Below are 21,038 nucleotides of genomic sequence, written 5' to 3'. Positions count from 1 at the left end.
ATCACCTATCTAGGAGAGAAGGGTTAGTCACAACTCGATCTGATGAGGACCGGTTGGGAACAACTCGGATTACTCAACTATAAGTTGTGCAGTTATTAGTAAAAGTAGCTTAAAATAAAAAAAAGTGAAAATATTTTTTTAATTAATAAAAATATTATTATTATTTGTATATTATGTATTGTTATTATTATTTGTATTTTCATGAATTGTATTTAAGTGTATTTTTTTTATTATTGTTATTTTTATTGTATATTAATATACAATAAAAATAACTTAAAAATATAAATAAAAATAATAAATAAAAATACACTTAATTGTATTTTCATGAATTGTATTTAAGTGTATTTTTATTATTTATATTTATTAAGTTATTTTTATTGTCTAATTAATTATTATAGCGCTATCAATTCCATGGCGCTTTACATGTGAAAGGGGTATACATAATAGGGACAATAATCAAACAACACAGGCTGGTACAGGAGGAGAGAGGACCCTGCCTGCAAGGGCTCACAGTCTACAAGGGATAGTAATAATAATAATAATAATAATAATAATAATAATAATAATAATAATAATAATAATAATAATAATAATAATAATAAATAAATAATAATATTGGTAATAATAATAAATAAAAATATACAATAAATTATAAATAATAAATAAAAATACACTTAATGAAAATACAATTATTAATAAATAATAATAATAATAATAAACAATAATAAAAATACTATATATAAATTAATAAAAAGTAAAATTAATAATACAAAAATAAATTAAAAAAAAATAAAAAAACAAAAAAAACCCAGCATACTACATCTTGCCCCACTTATCGACAAGAAAAGCCCTGGGGTTCGCTATAGATCCGGATAATTTGCGAAGGATCGGGCTATTTTCAGTCATTTTATAGTACGAAAATAACTTTAGCAGACCCAGATTTAGAGGGGGGAAAAAAAAATAAAATAAAAAACAAACAACAAACATTTGTTGCTTTTCATTGTGTAGTTTTTTCCTTTTTAACTATGTCGACATGTTATAACAATTTCCTGAAAGTAGGTCATCGCTCATAGCAACCAGCAGGGGGAGTCGGCGGCGGCGCTCGTGCGGTGACCTACTTAGCAGCTTACATGAGCACTGCGCGTTACGGTCTTCATTAATTTTTCCTTCTTTTTAGTTTGTACAAAACAAAAAGGATTGAAAAAGTAGAAAGAAAAAACAAACAAACAAACAAAAAAACGTTCTTAAATTTTTGACTCTTCTGACTCTGAAGGAAAGGTAGTGAAATGTGTGCTGGGCGCGTCTGGTGATCTGTGCCGCATTCACTGGTGAACTGGGCCAGGAGCAGCGTTTGCATAACTGGGAGAGCTAAAGAGGTCAGATTATTTAGCAGCCGGACACCCGGGAGGACGGAAAAAAGAAAAACTCCTACGCAGTGTACAGCGCGTATTATACAGTGCAAACTACAGAAATAGTAAGACAACAAAAAGGAAGAAGTTTATATTCTTGGAGGTCAACGGGAGCGTGCAAAACGATGGCCGAGGGGGGGGGATGTCAACGGGAGCGTACAAACGATGGCCGAGGAGATGGGGAGGGGCGGCTGTGAGTGTGCAAAACGATGGTCGAAGAGAGGAGAGCGGGGGTCACAGGGAGCGTGCAAGATGATGGCCAAGGAGAGTGGGGGGGTGTCACCGGAAGCGTGCAAAACGATGGCCAAGTTGAGTGGGGGGGAAGGGGTGTCACTGGAAGTGTGCAAAACGATGGCCAAGGAGAGTGGGGGGGGGGGGGGGGAAGGGGTGTCACCGGAAGTGTGCAAAATGATGGCCAAGGAGAGTGTGTGGGGGGGTGTCACCGGAAGTGTGCAAAACGATGGCCAAGGAGAGTGGGGGGTTGGGTGTCACCGGAAGTGTGCAAAACGATGGCCAAGGAGAGTGGGGGGTTGGGTGTCACCGGAAGTGTGCAAAACGATGGCCAAGGAGAGTGGGGAGAAGGGGTGTCACCGAAAGTGTGCAAAACGATGGCCAAGGAGAGTGGGGGGTTGGGTGTCACCAGAAGTGTGCAAAACGATGGCCAAGGAGAGGAAGGGGGGGGGCTACTAGAAGCATGAAAGACAATGGCCGTGGAGGGGGGGGGGGTCACCAGAGGCGTGCAAAACTAATAACTGGAGAGGTAGTGGGACACCAGATGAGGGCAAAACAGTGGCAGGGTCATCAACCGCATGCAGAACAATCTGCAAGACCAACCACTACAGGCAGTACACTGTGTGCGCAACTTTAGCTCCAATACCTGGACTAGTCACTTATTGCGCCAGCAGGATCCACATCGCTGTACATTACACCATTCATATTGCCTTTCGATTTGCATTGGGTGACATGGGGGCGACAAGCCCCTTACATATAACATTTAGGCACAGATGTCATGTTGGAGGATCCCATTCCATCAGCCAGCATCGCCAACATTCAATACTATATTGCTGCAGGTGACTTTAGCAGCCAGCAGCAGCTAGTTTTTTGTAGAGCAATCAACAGACCTCTGTATCTCGTAAAACGGGTGGTCTCATAACTTATTAGGGCACATGGAAATCATAACTGAGGCACCCATAATCATGAGGTTGTCCTCAAACCTGCTCAGTGATCCAGCCCAGAGTGGTATACTACAATTCGTGGCAGCTGCAGGGAAATACCTGGCTAGTGGTGGGGTGATGGGAGCTGTAAGTCATCCCTTTTTGGTGCCATAAATATTTGGATTTAGTTATTTTACTAGGTCATTGAAGAAAACCCCAAAAATTCATAATATGCCCCCCCCCCAGTATAGACGAGGACTCAATCAGGACACTTGGCTAATCCCGGCTCAGACGGCAATATTCTGCCGGTGGGCTGAGAGTTGATCTCTACAATCTCACATCAGAATAATCCACTGACTATTTTATGTAAAAGTTAAAGTAGTGATGATTGAGAGCAGGGATTTGTTTGTTTTCTTCCCCACCACCGCCTGGAATGGCTGATAACAGAGAACACTTGGATATTTCAACCTATGCAGCAAATATCCCTGTAGGAACATAAAGAGCAATATTAGGCACATGAAGCGCTGCATACAGAGCCAGGGATGACCCCAAACACCCAGTATGAGCTGTGCGGTCATTGAGACCCTCACCTTTCGTGACCATGTCCATGCAACAATCAGGACTGTTGGAAAATATGATCTGGGACACCCCCCCCACCCAAAAAAAAGGGGGGTTGTATAACTTCCCCCTTTCAAATTGAGCCATCACACGCATGTGACTAGCGAGTTGTAATACTAGATTTGGCCTGTAGTGGCCACTGCAAGGAAAACGAGCAGCTAACTGAAAGGACCTATGTGGATCCGGGGAGGACGATGCAGCAGAGCAAAGCAGGAAGAGAGGTATTGACCCATCTATGCAAGAATGGCTGAACACTGCGATACACTAGCTGCATATATAACTGGCTCTGAAAGGGATATTTAGTAAGAGGACTAACGCCGCATTAATGAGAAATAAACCCAAAAAGGTAACTACCATGTGGGAAGTTTCTTGGCTTCATACCCACAGCCAAGATGGGTGTGCACCCATAAAAGCCCGACTAAAACAGCTACCCCCCCACTCCACAAACACACCTTGCTACTCCACCAGGTCACACTCACTGGGGTTCAGGCACTGTTTAATGGGTCTTTAGACTGTACAGCCGCTTTCCAGTATTTAAGGGAATCCATCACCAGGTTTTTGCTATGTAATCTGAGAGCAGCATAATGTAGGGCAGAGACCCCGATTCCAGCGATGTGTCACTTACTAGGCTGCTTAGTGTAGGTTTGATAAAATCACTGTTTTAATCAGCAGTAGGTTATCATTACAGGACTACTTGGCCTGATGCAGGTAGTCCAGCATATTCACGAGCTCTGTATAACTGCCAGATCTGCAGCAGAGAAAACATTGATTTTATCAAAATGACAGCAAACAGACCAGATTCCAGTGATGTGTCACTTACTGAGCTGTGTCTCTACATTATGCTGCTCTCAAATGGAAAAGCAAAAAATTGGTGACATATTCCCTTTAACTAGTGATCAACTACTCACAAGCTGTGTGATCACCACTATAGGTGGCGTTCCAAGTCAGACCCGCACCGATCAGCAGAAATGTCCATTCAAACCAGTGGGGCTGCTTTACTCGGCCATCAACAGTAGTCCCATAGAGAGTGAATGGAGTGGCATTGCCCATTGCGTGACCAAGGTTCATTCAAAAAGGGGCTATGAGCCCCAGATATCTAGTAGCCGTCACTAGCAAATATTTAAGATGGTATCCTCATCTAACAAGTGCTCTGACAAGGGACAATGAGGAATGAGGTCACAATAGACAGAGTGGGAAGGGATGACCCTGTATAATGCATTGAATGGCTTGTTTACTCTGGTAAACACACACCAGGGACATCTTGGGGGTCCAAAGACTTGTAGACATTGACCGACCCCCCATAACATGACAGGGGCTGATGCACAACCAAAAAGCCTTGGCCACTATGCACTTGTTAGAGGATTCATGTGAAAATAAATCAAAAAGATCCCCTGCGATCAGCGATGAATCCTAACAGTAAGAGTTCCATTTTTCTGCAGCGCCTCCACAGGACACATTAAATATTACACTGTACTTTAAAAAGAATGTTCCCGCTTTTATGTGGGCTAGCACTCTGGCCAAGAGATGAGGATCCTGAACAAAGGACCCCCAGAAAATGACCCTCTTAAAATAACTTTGGAGACCACACAGATAGTCTGCATGGTCACAGGTCCTACTCTGAACTGATCCACAATCTCTACTTTACAAAGGTCCTTGAGAAAATTGCAACCAAGGCTATGGCCTGGGTTACAATTTGGGTTGTGTGGGTGTACTGAGATTTATCTGGCAAATTCGTAGAAAGGACATTGTGTAAAATTCCTGAATCTGCATGAAGACGTGCACAAACCAATGTGGAAATCCTACAGAGCGAGAAACTGCCACCGGCGTCCTAGTCACTCATTACACAGAGAGGAAGGTGCTGAGTGCTCAGGGCACGGACAAGTGAAGTGTTTATCCATCTCCTCCGCCATACCGGAGGGAGCGATCACTGGTGTGTGTGTGTGTAGTGTGTGTGTAGTGTGTGTGTGTGTGTGTATATATTATATATACATACATACATACATACATACATACATACATACACACACACACACACACATACATACATACACACATACATACATACATACACACAGGTGTGTGTGTGTAAGTAATATACAAAGATCAGGGTTACATCCAATCCTAGCAGGCAGATGGCGAGAGCCTGGCTGTGGCTTACAGATGGCGCCAACATGGGCACTATCATTTCAGATATAACTGACATATTTGCAAGATATGCCCCCCCTCACATCCACCCCTGGCAGTGAGAATCCGGCCCTGTCCATTTTGGGTTTTTTTTTAATGGGAGTATTAAAAAAAGAGTTGGGTAAGGCTACTTTCCCACATCCGGTTTTTGCTCTGTGGCACAATACGGCGCTCTGCAGAAAAACCGCAACCGTTTTTTTTTGCCGCCGATTGCGGGTTTTTTTTTGCATAGACTTACATTAGTGCCGTATTGTGCCGCATGGGCTTGCGTTCGGTCCGTTTTTTGCCGCATGCGGCAGATTTAGTTGATGCCGCGGCCGGATGGAACGTTGCCTGCAACGTTTTTTGCTCCGGCAAAAAAAACGCATCCGGCTGCTGCGGCGCATTTTTCAATGCATGCCTATGGACGCCGGATGCGGAAAAAAACGCATCCGGACGCCGCATGCAGTTTCTTCCACTGCGCATGCTCAGTAGCATGCCGCAACCGAAAAAAAACGGACGGGCCGCATGTAAAAACTTATGCAAAGGATGCAGTGTTTTCGCCGCATCCGTTGCATAGGTTTCACAGCCGGATTGAGCCGCAGTGCTCAAACCGGATGTGTGAAAGCAGCCTAAGTGTCCTCTCCATTGCCAGCAGCCATGAATGCAGGCCCATTTCTGGGACTTGGTATGGTTTATTCTACAGAACATCAATAGAGGGGGATGAGAATATACCTGTATCTGCCTTTTAGGCACTCTGATAAGAATAACCCCCTTTAATCTAGAAGCCCTTACTTTACTCCTTAAAGGGATCCTGTCACCAGATTTGGTGACTATAAGCTGCGGCCACCACCAGTGGGCTCTTATATACAGCATGTTAGAATGCTGTATATAAGAGCTCAGGCCGCTGTGTAGAATGTAAAAATGACTTTATAATACTCACCTAAACGGTCGGTACAGTGCAGATGGGTCAGATGGGTGTCCCCATTCTCCATTACCGGCGACTCCTCTTTTGGCCATCTTTGTCCTTCTTCTGAAGCCTGGGTGCATGACGCATCCTACGTCATCCACACTAGCCGTCATTGAGGTCCTGTGCGTTCCGGAACCTCAAAACCTGCCTGTGTGGATGACTTAGGACGGGTCATGCACCCAAGCTTCAGAAGAAGGAGGACAAAGATGGCCGAAAGAGGAGGCGCCGGTACCGGAGACACCCATCTACACCGCCCCTTAGGTGAGTATTATAAAGTCATTTTTACGCTCTACACAGCGGACTGGGCTCTTATATACAGCATGTTAGATTGCTGTATATAAGAGCCCACTGGTGATTGCTGCAGCTTATAGTCACCAAATCTGGTGACAGGTTCCCTTTAACCCCTTTAATCAATCCAGGCCATTAATCTGATTGTTCTATGTGCCCCTATATAATGAAGGTAACAGTGATACAGTCTACAAGGGAAATACATCTAAAAACTCCCCAGCGCTGTGCACAGCCATACTGACCACATAGGTAGCAGAAGCTCGGAAGATTGAAGGGTCTCTGTGGCCCTCTGGTGGCCATTGTGCTCCTAGTTTCCCCCATAGCAGCTCTTTTCCATACATACATATATCGGGGCCCTTCTTACTGATCGGCTCTGCAGTAATTCCCTGCGGAGAGCACAGTGTGGCGACACATCAGCACAGCTTTGGTAGTGTTCATACACAATATTAAAAATGTACAAGAATGGAGTAAAAAGCCAGTTGTCGCAAACTTGCTTCTTTCCGTTCAGATTACGATTTTGTGAGACTCTCAACCCTTCTGGATTATCAGATGGTCCAGATTATCAAGCGTCACCTTTAAAAAGGGATTAAAATTGGCTTCGTGCTTGAGTAAAAGGCCCCAAATCTCATCAGGGCACTGCGGGGGCAGTGATCACATCGGTCACATGTCCGTCGTCTGGACTCAACAGAAACTACTAAGTCCATTAAAAAAAATGTGCATGATAAGAGGAGTAGGAGGTAGATTATTAGTAACATTCATTATTAGAGGCTGTACAGCCCCTTTAAAGGGTTAATCTCAACCTAATAAATGAGCAGAGTCAGACAGGGCTACTTTGCAATTTACCACTTCTTAGATATTAACATCTCGTTGCTTTGGAGACCGTCCACTGCTGCAAGACAGACTATTCAGTGCTCGCAAGCTCTTTTCTATTCAGCTTGTAAGCACAGTTTTGAACATATGGTACTCAATATTATCTTCTAATCCCGACCACCTTCAGTGCTGGGCTTACAAACTAGAGCAGCGGTGGTCTGTCTCCTAGGCAACAGCTAAATATCTTAAGTACTGCTGTATATTCTTAAATTAGAAGTAAAGTGCAGAAGTGCTTGTTTTTTCAGCACTATCCACCTATGAAGAGGAGAACCCTTTAATGAGAGCAACATAACTTATGGCCATTATATGACTACCAGCTTCCTCCCTGGCTATTAAGAATGCAGCCTATATCTTTCATCGTCAGTTGTACTGGGTAGAGCCTAGCTGCTATAATGTCTCACACACGGGATTCCTGATATATTCAGGAGTAGCAGCAGCAGCATGGAGGACATTATACAGCAGTACTGAGCAGTGTAGCTGTGAATCCAGATAGCAGCAGCATGGAGGACATTATACTGCAGCACTGAGCAGTCTAGCTGTGAATCCAGATAGCAGCAGCATGGAGGACATTATACTGCAGCACTGAGCAATGTAGCTGTGAATCCAGATAGCAACAGCATGGAGGTCATTATATAGCAGTGCAGCTGTGAATGCATATAGCAGCAGTATGGAGGACATTATACAGCAGTACTGAGCAGTGCAGCTGTGAATGCATATAGCAGCAGCATGGAAGAGATTATACAGCAGCACTGAGCAGTGTAGCTGTGAATGCAGGATGCAGTAGCATGTAGGACACTATACAGCGGCACTGAGCAGTGTAGCTGTGAATCCAGATAGCAGCAGCATGGAGGACAATATACAGCAGTACTGAGTAGTGTAGCTGTGAATCCAGATAGCAGCAGCATGGAGGTCATTATACACAGCTACACTGCTCAGTGCTGCTGTATAATGACCTCCATGCTGCTGCTATCTGGATTCACAGCTACACTGCTCAGTGCTGCTGAATCCAGATAGCACATGCATGGAGGACATTATACAGCAGCACTGAGCAGTGTAGCTGTGAATCCAGCTCTCAAAATAAACCCACTTCTACAATACTGCTGCTTTCTGCATCGCTCACTGCTTCCATACTTTAATAGATGGCTCTAATGTGATCCCTTTGTCACCTGGCAAGGAGTCCTGTTTTGACCAAGCCTGATTCTGATGGGGAGGAAAAGAAATGGTTCATAAGTGGAGAAAGAAGCATAAGTCTATTTCAGTTTTTGTTTTATTTATGCAGAGTTTTTTGAAGTGACCAAAATGCAAGTGTCAGTAATAACCGCGGTATTTCCATTCTATTCGTGAATCAGGATGAGGATGACGACCACCAGTAATTGAAATCAGAAATGTTTCTATATAATTATGCGGCAGCAGAACGTCTTGACTACAGCGGCAGACCTGGCTCCGTCTGCCTCATCCCCACGCCATGCAGAAAACCTACGCACATTTCACAACCCCTCAATGTTTTCCAACTAACGTTACCGTGGCAACCAAACATCTGCCGTTGCGCACAATTTACACTAAGTAGGATGCACACAGCCCATAAAACCAGGCAGACCGTCACTTTTAAAGGGCCAGCAGACCACCGCCACCATGTACAGATGGTTAATGGCTGCGTCTTGACAGAACATAATTGTGGGGTGCGTCGCTGTATGTAAGCGATTAGTCACCATTATGTAACGGACGGCTGATGAAAGCTTTAATACTGAGGTTCTATCCACAGCTCTATCCTAGCAAGGAACGTGCAAATCCCAGAATAGGTCATAGGAGCAAATTAGGGCCATGAAGCATTGGTTACAGAGAAGGATCCCACCACAGAACCGGCAGACGGGGGCTCTCCTCTCCATCGTATCCTTTTAAAGCAAATTCTTCTCTTTTCTACCAGTGATAAAATGGGTCAAAGCTTGAAATCTGAGCAAAGTCAATCATATACAGGGAGACGTCGTCCACTGTTATGTCTGTAGGTACAGGGCGGAAGGGCTCACCCCGACCCGCCATCTATGTAGACAACCTACGGTATAACCTTAAAGATATTCCCATCTCCAAGATCCTATCTCCAATAGGTAGTAGGAATAATAAATAATATTAGCAAATACCTTTAATTAGATATGTAGTATAGTTCTGCTGATTAGCTATGTCTCTTGCCTCATGTGCAGGGCATTGCAGCTTAGATATCTATGGTTACAACCATGAGCAATTACCTGTCAATATATGACAGGATTTAACCATGGATACCTATATATAGTATTAGATTACGTTACAAATGTAGTATAGATCTCCTGATTAGCTATGTTGCTTACCTCATGTGCAGGGCATTGCAGCTTAGATATTCATGGTTACAACCATGAGCAACTAAAGGCCCTGTCACACACAGAGATAAATCTTTGGCAGATCTGTGGTTGCAGTGAAATCATGGACATATTGTTCCATTTGTACACAGCCACAAACCTGGCACAGATTGTCCACAATTTCACTGCAACCACAGATCTGCCGCAGATTTATCTCTGTGTGTGACAGGGCCTCAACTGTCACTATATGAGAGGCTATAACCATGAATGCCTATATATAATAGATTATAAATGTAATATAGTTCTCCTGATTAGCTATGTTGCTTACCTGATGTGCAGGGCACTGCAGATTAGGCATCCATGGTTACAACCATGAGCAACTCTTATATAAAGAGAACTTAACCATGAATACCTATATATAATATTAGATTATAAATGTAGTATACTTCTCCTGATTAGCTACGTCGCTTAACTCATGTGCAGGGCATTGCAGTTTAGGTATCCATGGTTACAACCACACATAGTGACAGTTATTGCTGGTGGTCGTAACCATGGATACCTAAGCTGCAATGCTCCGCACACAAGGTAAGAGACATGACAATATCAGGAGAACTATACTATATTTATAATTGGAGGTATTTGTAAATATTATTACACCAACTACATATTGAGATAGGATTTTGGAGATGGGGAAAACCCTGTTAAAAGGAACCTGACAGCAGGTTTTTGCTATGTAATCTGATGTAATGACAGAGACCCCGATTCCAGCGACTGGCTGCATGTTTTGATAAAATCCCAGTTTTCTCTGCTGCAGATCTAGCAAAGCGGTGCATAACCCCGCCCACACCACTGATTGGCAGCTTCCTATGTACAGTGTACAGCAAGCTGCCAATCAGTGGTAGGGGTGGTTTCACATACATTAGCTGGACTGGCCTGCATGTGAGCCCTAGTCCTTTTATTAATTTCTCTGATTTTATGAAAACCTCCATATACACGCGATTGAAGCTAATAAATACTTTTTTTATTTATTTTTTTTTACAATTGGGTTTCATTAAAATTTGGCTTCTGCAGTCTTTGTTTTAGGCTAGCGCCACACATCCGTGCTGCCGGCACGTGTTTGTCATTTTTTACACGTACCGGCGGCACGGAGACACATTAAGCAATGCTACCCTATTGTAGCAGGCACACACACGTAAAACCACACGGAACGTGTGTCCGTGTGCGTTTGTACGTGTGTGCGTTTTTCAAAGCGCTGACATGTCAGTGTTTTCTCCCGCAGCACGGGTGTTACACGGCCCGCACCCGCACCACACGGGTGTAGTGTGGATGCGGTCCCGTGTGACACGCGCCGGAGAAAACACACATGTCAGTGAAAAATAAAAAAACATTAACTCACCTTCTCCAGCCCTCCTGTCTCTGCCGCTGCTGCCTCTTGCTGCCGACCGCCGCTCATTAATCTCATAGAATATTCACTTCACTGCCTGGCAGCAGCAGCAGCGGGGAGACGGGAGGGCTGGAGACCGAAGATCAGCACCACGGACAGCAGCGCGGACATCAGGAAGGACCAGGTGAGTATGATAATTACCGGTTCTACGTGTGCTATCGCGGATAGCACACGTAGAACACACGTGTCCCGCACGTACCAGAGACACGTACTTACCTGCACGCAACACGCAGGGAAAATACGTGTCTCTCGGCACGTGCGTGAATTTCACGTGAGTGGGGCAGAAGCCTTACTGAATTGCCGAATGAGCTAACTGAGAACCGATCAGGGAAGCTCACCAATCCCACCAAGGTCAACAGCTGCAAGGATCTTATAACCCTTCTTTTTCTGAGCTCCCTGATTTATCTGTCCTTTTCTCCCCCAAAGATGGACACCTCCTTTATACAAACTACATATATTACCAAATAGTCCAATAAATATCAAATTCGCATGATTGTATTCCCGGAGTCAGCCATGTCTTACAGATAAATACAGTAAATGTAAAAATTCATGGCAAGCCGAGCACAAAACATCATTAATAACCTGAGCGGTTCTCGGAGGCTCTTGTTATTGCAGAATATTATGAATAAATGTTTCCTCTTGTGCTGATCACCATTGTGCAGAGCGGGAATAAATGCATGAAACGCGCCGTCCAAGACATCGGAGAGCCGGAGCAGCTGTTCGGGGTCTGAATATGAAGCGACATCCGATCCCACAAGCGTTACAGGACGCTTTACTTACAGGGATATGTTCGGTTCTTCTATAGGGACATCCAAAAACCACAGATCTGAAACTCCCCGACTCCTGCAGAAATGCAAACCGAGCCAGTGTCAGAAAGAATCGGTGAGAAATACCCATCTTCCGAAATATCTGTATGTACGGGGGATTTAATCCCTTTAAATCAGGTTATTACCAACCAGACCACAGCTGTCCTCTATACAGCGAGACACCATTTACATTGGCGACTTCTCCCCATAAGCGAACGCTATTGACTACATACTAGTTGATCGGACCCAAAGTATGGTCAGGGATGGTGTGAGTACCGAAAAGAAGGCATCCAAGTTTAGCCCATCAGGGACATCCCCTTTAATTGATCCCAATGTATACATGTCCCCCTATGTAAATTCCGATGCATGGCAACATTTCTGTAAAGTTACTATCCCTTTAATGTCTCAAGCAGCAAAATCGGATGCACAGGGCAGATGCATTTTGCACAATTCCATCCAGGCCTCATGCCCGAAAAAAAGCTTGTTCTGCCGAAGGCCACCTTGGTATAAGCTCCATGACATAAACCGGATGGCCCCTGGTGACCGAACTCGGACCATCAATGGTTCCTTCGTGCCGGAAAAAAGCTTGCTCGGCTCAAGCCACCCTTGTACTGTGCCATATTATAAAACCGGACGGCCCCTGATGACCGAGCTTGGACCATCACTCGCTCCTTCGTGCTGGAGAGAAGCTCATTCTGCCCAAGGTCATCCTTGTAGAGCGCCATGACATAACCCAGATGGACTCTGGTGACCAAGCTCAGACCATCACTGGCTCCTTCATGCCGGAGAGAAGCTCATTCTGCCTAAGGCCACCCTGGCATAGAACCATGACAAAGTGGACAACCCCTGATGACCGAGCTCAGACCATCAAAGGCTCATTTGTGACAGAGACGCTCGTTCTACCCAAAGCCACCCTTGTACAGCACCATCATATAAACCGGACAGCCCCTGGTGACAGACCTCAGACGATCCGTGACGGAGGGAAGCTCGTTCTGCCCAAGGCCACCCTGGCATAGTACCATGACAAAGTGGATGGCCCCTGATGACCGATCTCAGACCATGAATGGCTCCTTTGTGCCAGAGAGAAGCTCGTTCTGCCCAAGGACACCATTGTACAGCGCCATATTATCAAAACTGGATGGCCCCTGGTGACCGAGCTCGGACCATCAATGGCTCCTTCGTGGCAGAGAGAAGCTCGCTCTACCCAAGGCCACCCTTGTACAGCACCACGATATAAACCGAACGGTCCCTGGTGACCGAGCTCGGACCGTCAATGGCTCCTTCGTGGCAGAGAGAAGCTCGCTCTACCCAAGGCCACCCTTGTACAGCACCACGATATAAACCGAACGGTCCCTGGTGACCGAGCTCGGACCATCAATGGCTCCTTCGTGGCAGAGAGAAGCTCGCTCTACCCAAGGCCACCCTTGTACAGCACCACGATATAAACCGAACGGTCCCTGGTGACCGAGCTCGGACCGTCAATGGCTCCTTCGTGGCAGAGAGAAGCTCGCTCTACCCAAGGCCACCCTTGTACAGCACCACGATATAAACCGAACGGTCCCTGGTGACCGAGCTCGGACCATCAATGGCTCCTTCGTGGCAGAGAGAAGCTCGCTCTACCCAAGGCCACCCTTGTACAGCACCACGATATAAACCGAACGGTCCCTGGTGACCGAGCTCGGACCATCAATGGCTTCTTCATGCAGGACCTGTAACGTCAAGAACTGGACAGGTGTGAATTAGGAGGAAAATGAACATCTGGCAGCTCTTCAGGGTAAAATTAGGGTCCTTGATTCCTTGTCTCCGTCCGCATCCGATTGAGATTTAGATAAATCTGATCAAAGCGGGTGATCAAGAAAGTCACCGGAAGATGGCAAAAATTCATTGCACGAGCCAAATATCTCCTTCCTTTATCCAGTGGGGTCACTTGTTCTCCTCAATCAGGAGTCTCCAGCGCTTCGGCATCCAGGCACTCCCGAATGACAAAGCTGGAGTCTGTTTGCTTCACAGCTGAAAGCACGAGTCTGCCTAGGAGCAAGATGACTCACGGATCCATCACACCCCATTTACGTTAAAGGGCTGGGGGTCTGCGGACTACACTGCTGCCCTTTATGGACCCTAATCTATGAAAGCTCCAGAAGGTGCATTACCTGCATCCTGGGATGTGCCAACCACAACCTACAGAAGTTCTATTACAATGGCTGATAACAGAATACAACAGCAACCCTTCTAAACCCTGGTTAGAATAGGGAATCACTGCTTTTTCTTCAGGTTCTCAGTTGATTCTTGCATTGTTTCCCCCCTCGTTACCTCTTTGGCACATTATGACTTCCATGTCACCATTTCCCCCGACAAGCCCAAAATATCTTCAGGTGAATAAAGTCACAGGATACGAGCAAATACAGAAGTCATTATTGGCAACACTGCCCCATTGGGGCTCACAATCTAAATTTCCTATCTGTATGTCTTTGGAGTGTGGGAGGAAACCCACGCAAACACGGGGAGAAGATACAAACTCCTTGCAGATTGTGTCCTTCGTGGGACTAGAACCCAGGACCCCAGCGCTCGCTGCAAGGCTACAGTGCTAACCACTGAGCCACCGTGCCTGACCTCACTGCTTCACCACCGTGCAGAGCTGCCGCCCGACCCCAGTGCGGAGCTGCCGCCCGACCTACACCTCCCACCTACTGTCTCCTCCCCAAAATCCTATAATGTAAGCCCGCAAGGGTAGGGTCCTCTTCCCTCTGTACCAGTCTGTCTACTGTAATTTGTATATGTATTCTGTATATAACCCCCTTCACATGCACAGCACCATGGAATCAATGGTGCTCTATAAATAAATAATATTATATTTTATTATTATTATTATTATTATTATTATTATTATTATTATTATTAGTGCACCGCCATCAATGTCACATTACCCGGCTCGGCTCTGCTCATCCAAACATCACATGCTGCCCATAGATAGCAGGGGACGGGGCAGTCACAATGAGCATTTTAGTTTTTTTTTTTCCTCCATCTTCCATAATTAAATAATTTGCAGATAAGATCTCTGCATGCTGCCAGTGAATATACAGAAATGCAAGGTGAAGCTCCGGACGCCATTGAACAATCTGGAGCCCCTTATGCTCCAGTATGGACAATAGGGATTCCTCATATTACTGTGCCAATATACCGGGGGTCCCATCACTCACAAGAATGGGGATGCCTCATATTACTGTGCCAATATACCGGGGGTCCCATCACTCACAAGAATGGGGATGCCTCATATTACTGTGCCAATATACCGGGGGTCCCATCACTCACAAGAATGGGGATGCCTCATATTACTGTGCCAATATACCGGGGGTCCCATCACTCACAAGAATGGGGATGCCTCATATTACTGTGCCAATATACCGGGGGTCCCATCACTCACAAGAATAGGGATTCCTCATATTAATGTGCCAATATACCGGGGGTCCCATCACTCACAAGAATGGGGATGCCTCATATTACTGTGCCAATATACCGGGGGTCCCATCACTCACAAGAATGGGGATGCCTCATATTACTGTGCCAATATACCGGGGGTCCCATCACTCACAAGAATAGGGATTCCTCATATTAATGTGCCAATATACCGGGGGTCCCATCACTCACAAGAATAGGGATGCCTCATATTACTATCCGACACCCTGCACCCCCGCCAATCAGCTGCTCTCAGTCCTGGTGGTGGCAGCCGGAAATGCCCCATTCCGGTGCTGCTTCGTCTTCTGATTGTGGCCGCGGTCGGGTACTGCACATCCACCTCCCATTCTAATCAATAAAAGGTGGATGTGCAGTACCCGACCATAGCCAATATCAGAAGACGGAGCAGCACCGGAACGGAGCTTTTTCGGCTGCCGCCGCCGGGACCAAGAACAGCTGATCAGCAGAGGTGCAGGTGTCGGACCCCCGGCCGATCAGACATTGATGACCTATCCTAAGGCGGGCTTTGCACGTTGCAACATCGCAGGTGCGATGTCGGTGGGGTCAAATCGAAAGTGACGCACATCCGGCGTCGCAGGCGATATCGTAGTGTGCAAATCCTTTTTGATACGATTAACGAGCGCAAAAGCGTCGTTATCGTATCATCGGTGTAGTGTCCGACATTTCCATGATGTCGGTGCAGCGACAGGTTGTTCCTCGTTCCTGCGGCAGCACACATCGCTGTGTATGAAGCCGCAGGAGCGAGGAACATCTCCTTACCTGTGTCCCAGCTGCTATGCGGAAGAAAGGAGCTGGGCGGGATGTTTACGTCCCGCTCATCTCCGCCCCTCCGCTGCTATTGGCCGCCTGCCTTGTGACGTCGCACGACCCGCCCCCTTAGGAAGGAGGCGGATCGCCGGCCAGAGCGACGTCGCAGGACAGGTAAGTGCATGTGAAGCTGGAGTAGCGATAATGTTCGCTACGGCAGCTATCACAAGATATCGCTGCTGCGACGGGGGCGAGGACTATCGCGTTCGACATCGCAGCATCGGCTTGCGATGTCGCAGCGTGCAAAGTACCCCTAAGGATAGGCCATCAATGTGAAAAGTAGTGGACACCCCCTTTAAGAATAAATCCCATCTCATTTCTGCTTACAAGAACCAAAACTGGCCGTGTGAACAGATCCCAAGATGCCGCCGCCGCCAGTGTGTACTGCAGTATAATCAAGTGCCATATGTCTAACCATACATGACAGGCTGGTGCCACATAAGGGTAAAGATTCTTATGGAAAAATCATAAGACATATTCTTATGGGAAATGGGGTCACAGGGCACCTTGCAGCCATCCCAAAAAGTCTGACCGTGCAATGCAAAATCTCAACTTTGTTTCATCCAGACTGAAATAAGTCCCCAAGTACCGAATATTGGAGAAGTTTAAATATTGGTTCTACTAGGGGCAAGGGATACAGTACGGAGACGGAGAGGTGCAGACAAGTTTAACTTCTTTTGGATCAATTATGCTAATTACACTGATCAGAGTTTCACAGATGTGGAGAAAACAAAAATAAATAAAATATATAAATAAAAAAATAAATAAGATCAAATATAATATATATTATATGAATAAATAATAATATAATATAATATAAATATATATAATATAAATAAAATATAATATAATATATAAATAAAAAATATTATATATTAATATATATATATATATTTTATTTATATATTATATTATATTTTATTTATATAATTTATATTATATATATTTATATTATATTATATTATTATTTATTCATATACTATATATTATATTTTATTTTATTTATTTTTTTATTTATATATATACACACATACATATATAGTAGTAATAATAATTTCCCATTCTGTCTGTGCATGAAAATCAGACATCCAAGGGTGGTCTAATTTTTTCCCATGGACAGATTAACTTGCATGGCTGAGTGAGATCGGATTTATGCAGGCAACGCAAGACATACGTTGATATTTTTTTTAATTTTTTTTTTGCATCGGACAAACTTCATCTACCGAAAAAAAAAAAAAAAATCAAAAGGATTGGTGCACTTTTGCATGAAACAATAATTGGTTGAAGAGTAAGATGTTTTGTTGGACAGTAAGCATGATTGTCTGCACCTGATTAGCATCTCTAAAAACGTATACATAATCCGCAAACAAAAAAAAAGGACCAAACTGACGACTTTTACAAACAGATCCTTTTCTGGGTTCTATATAGCACTAGTGAAACTACATCTCCCATCATGCTTAGGGGTCTATCAGATGATGTGAAAATGTGGCTCCTGAGCTGTGCGGGAGTGCTGGGAGCTGTAGTTTTCGATCAGATAAACCCCTGGACATGCCGGAGACGTAGTTTTGACAACAGCGGTGGTGATAGAGGAGTCAGAACATCAGAGAAGATTCATTTATTCTCATAGGTCTGACATGACAGCAGCAATACAAGAAAGTACAATGGAATCAGCAACAAGCAACAGCAAAAACAACAAAAAAAAAAGTTCTGCACACATCCTCGTTACACCCTTTTATGTAACTCAGCCTGACTCTCCCATGTCACAGCAGATCCAGCGCAGATCCAGCGCAGCCCCGGCCGACCACAGATACTCCGCTATAAGCTGCAAACATCCCAGATGGCAGGGGCTGTTACGTGGGCACCGAGTGCCAGGGGTGAAGCCAAGGAAACAATACCAGGACCAAGGACATTACAGGGAACTGCCGGCGCAGGCGTGGGTGACCTACATTACTGCCATATCCAAACTTTATTTCTGAAGCCATCTGGTGGCAAATATGTGAACCCTCCCATCCCCCACATTATATAAAGACACAGCCATCTTTATTTAGAGATATTAAAAGCTAAACAAACAAAACAATTATAGAGCAAATCCTAATATGAGAAAAGAATCTAAACAAAAAAAGTAAAAAAACAATAAAAAAAAGTTCATATTCATGACAATTGTCAATTCAAAATCCATAGAAACAAAATGTAAAAACAATATATATTCTTTAAGAAAATTTCATCAAAGAAAAAATACAAACCCAAAATTAATTTAAAATAAAAATATATATTTTTTTAAATACTTAAAAATAAAAAGGTTAATTTAAATGGTAAAAAATTGCAATAAAATCTATATAAAATAGAACCTACACAGATATATAAATATAAAAAATATATATTATATTTTATATTTTTTTAATATATGCTTTTTATGTACATTGTATTACAAAATTGTTTAGGGTATAAATTAACTTTTTTAATATTTATTTTCTATATTCAGTTAAAATATATTTTGATCGTAGTTAAGTTTTTTGGACTAATATATATTATTTTTTTATTATATATATATATATATATATATATATATATATATATATATATATATATATATATATATATATATATATATATATATATATATATATATATATATATATATAAAGAAAAAAAAGACAAAAAGTTTGGAGCAGCACAAACAGACTTTAGGGTACATTATTCCCACCTTGTGGTTTCATGAAAAAGACAAAAATAGGCAGGCAGAACTCCACAGATTTTTAAATTACCTAACCTTTATTGGTCACATAGGTGCATAGTGACGTTTCGGTTCCCACTTGAACCTTCTTCTGACCAGAAGGTTCAAGTGTGAACTGAAACATCACTATGCACCTATGTGACCAATAAAGGTTAGGTAATTTAAAAATACGTGGAGTGCTGCCTGCCTCTTTTTGTCATATACTGTATAAATAAATATATATATATATATGATTTGTAAAGTAAACCTCATTTTTTTTTTTCATATTTATAAAAAAAATTTTTTCTATTCTGAGGTTTTTTTTTGCTCAATTTATGGAGTTTTTAATATATATATATATATATATATATATATATATATATATATATATATATATATATATAAAAAAAATAAATTATATAATATATATATATATATATATATATACACACATACATACATACATATTAAAACCTCCAGAAATTGAACAAAAAAAAAAAAAACCTCAATACAAAAAAAATAATTTTATACATATGAAGAACAAATATGGGGTTTACTTTACAAATTACCATATATATATATTTGTAAAGTAAACCCCATATTTGTTCTTCATATGTATAAAATTATTTTTTTTGTATTGAGGTTTTTTTTTTTTTTTTGTTCAATTTCTGGAGTTTTTAATATGCATGTATGTATGTGTAATATATATATCTTGTTCCATGGGGAATGAAGACTTATTGATCTCATCCGTCTATATATGGAAGAAGTTCAGCTCTTTAGACAGGTCAGTAGGAAGCCCCTAGAGGGGGCGGGGGACCCAAACTAAGTCTGACCCCAGTTATCATAACTTTCTGGAACCCTAATGGGCCATGAATCCTATTGCTTTACTCCGTCACATAATGAACGGGTTCCTTGAGCACGAGCAGAGTTTTTGGGGCGTCCAATACACTTAGGGTGGTCCTAGCTCCGTGACCTCTAGGGACGGTCTCTCTCTAAATAACAAGTCCTATTAAAGATGGAAAATCCCTTTAAGTGGTTACACCCCATTGTTGGGGCCATTTCCCTCCCATCGGGGTGCCCACACCTCTTACCTCCACCTGTTGATGCCCACATTGGACGATCCGGCGAACCAGGGGTCCAGGATGTAGACGCAGCGGACGGTGTCGGCCCCCTGGATACACTCCTTCAGGGCTGGGTTGTCGTGGAGCCGGAGCCCCTTCCTGAACCAGTGCACTGCATTCACCCCCATTTTTGGGTTTCTTCTTTTTTCGGAGGGGGATTGGTTAGGGCTGGTGCACCTTGTCCAGTACCGGCTGTTGCTGCTTTCAGGTGATGTAGGGAGTCAAGTCCAGCTCAGGGTCATTGTGTCCAGTGGAAATGCTGGTGGAAGTGGAGGGGGACCCTCACTGCGGAGTTTTGGGGGGTGCTTACCCTCTACGACCCTCCTCTGTAGCTAAAATACACAATGGGGGTTCTGCCTGTATATTAGAATGCAGCAGTGGTCTCCCTAACATTGTGTGCGCAGAGGAAAAGCAACTCCAGGGCCGAGAGTACCCCCGTAACTAGATAACAGAGAGCGCCCACCTCCACGGACTGTCCCCAGCCAAGTGCGCACCGATCCCACAGCACACCGCACTGCACGTCACCTAAGCCCCGCCCGCTTCTCCTGATTGGACGGACGCTGATCACGTGCCCACCAGCGCTCACGTTTCTCTAGTGTGTTTGCCGCACAACGCCCACACTGTAAAAACAAATCCCTCCGCCCTTCAACCGCCGCTCGTTATTACTGTTATCGTTATTTACCGTGAACCTAAGCTTAGCTACAATACTACAGGCACCGGCGGGCTCCGTTTTCCCTCAGTTCATGTTCGGCTGTTACGGCCGGTGACGTCAGAGGAGGGAGTAGCTTAGCGAGAGCGGATTGGTCGCGCTAGAAAGTTCCCGGATGAGCACGTTGACTTGGGACGCGTCTCTCTTTTTGTGAAGTGCGCATGC

General features: G+C 43.9%; 1 protein-coding gene across 1 annotated transcript in view; it reads right to left on the bottom strand.

Moving 5' to 3' along the window:
- CRY1 (cryptochrome circadian regulator 1) overlaps window positions 1-20,894 on the bottom strand; it is a 61,218-nt gene extending 40,324 nt beyond the window's left edge. Inside the window, 1 exon segment of the mRNA XM_075344272.1 lies at window positions 20,135-20,894. Coding sequence (XP_075200387.1) covers window positions 20,135-20,292 — 158 coding nt within the window. The 5' untranslated portion in view covers window positions 20,293-20,894.
- Between the last annotated feature and the right edge of the window lie 144 nt (window positions 20,895-21,038).

This window comes from Anomaloglossus baeobatrachus, chromosome 4, assembly GCF_048569485.1.
Source record: "Anomaloglossus baeobatrachus isolate aAnoBae1 chromosome 4, aAnoBae1.hap1, whole genome shotgun sequence".
NCBI lineage: Eukaryota > Metazoa > Chordata > Amphibia > Anura > Aromobatidae > Anomaloglossus > Anomaloglossus baeobatrachus.
This window is presented reverse-complemented; position numbering and strand designations above follow the sequence as displayed.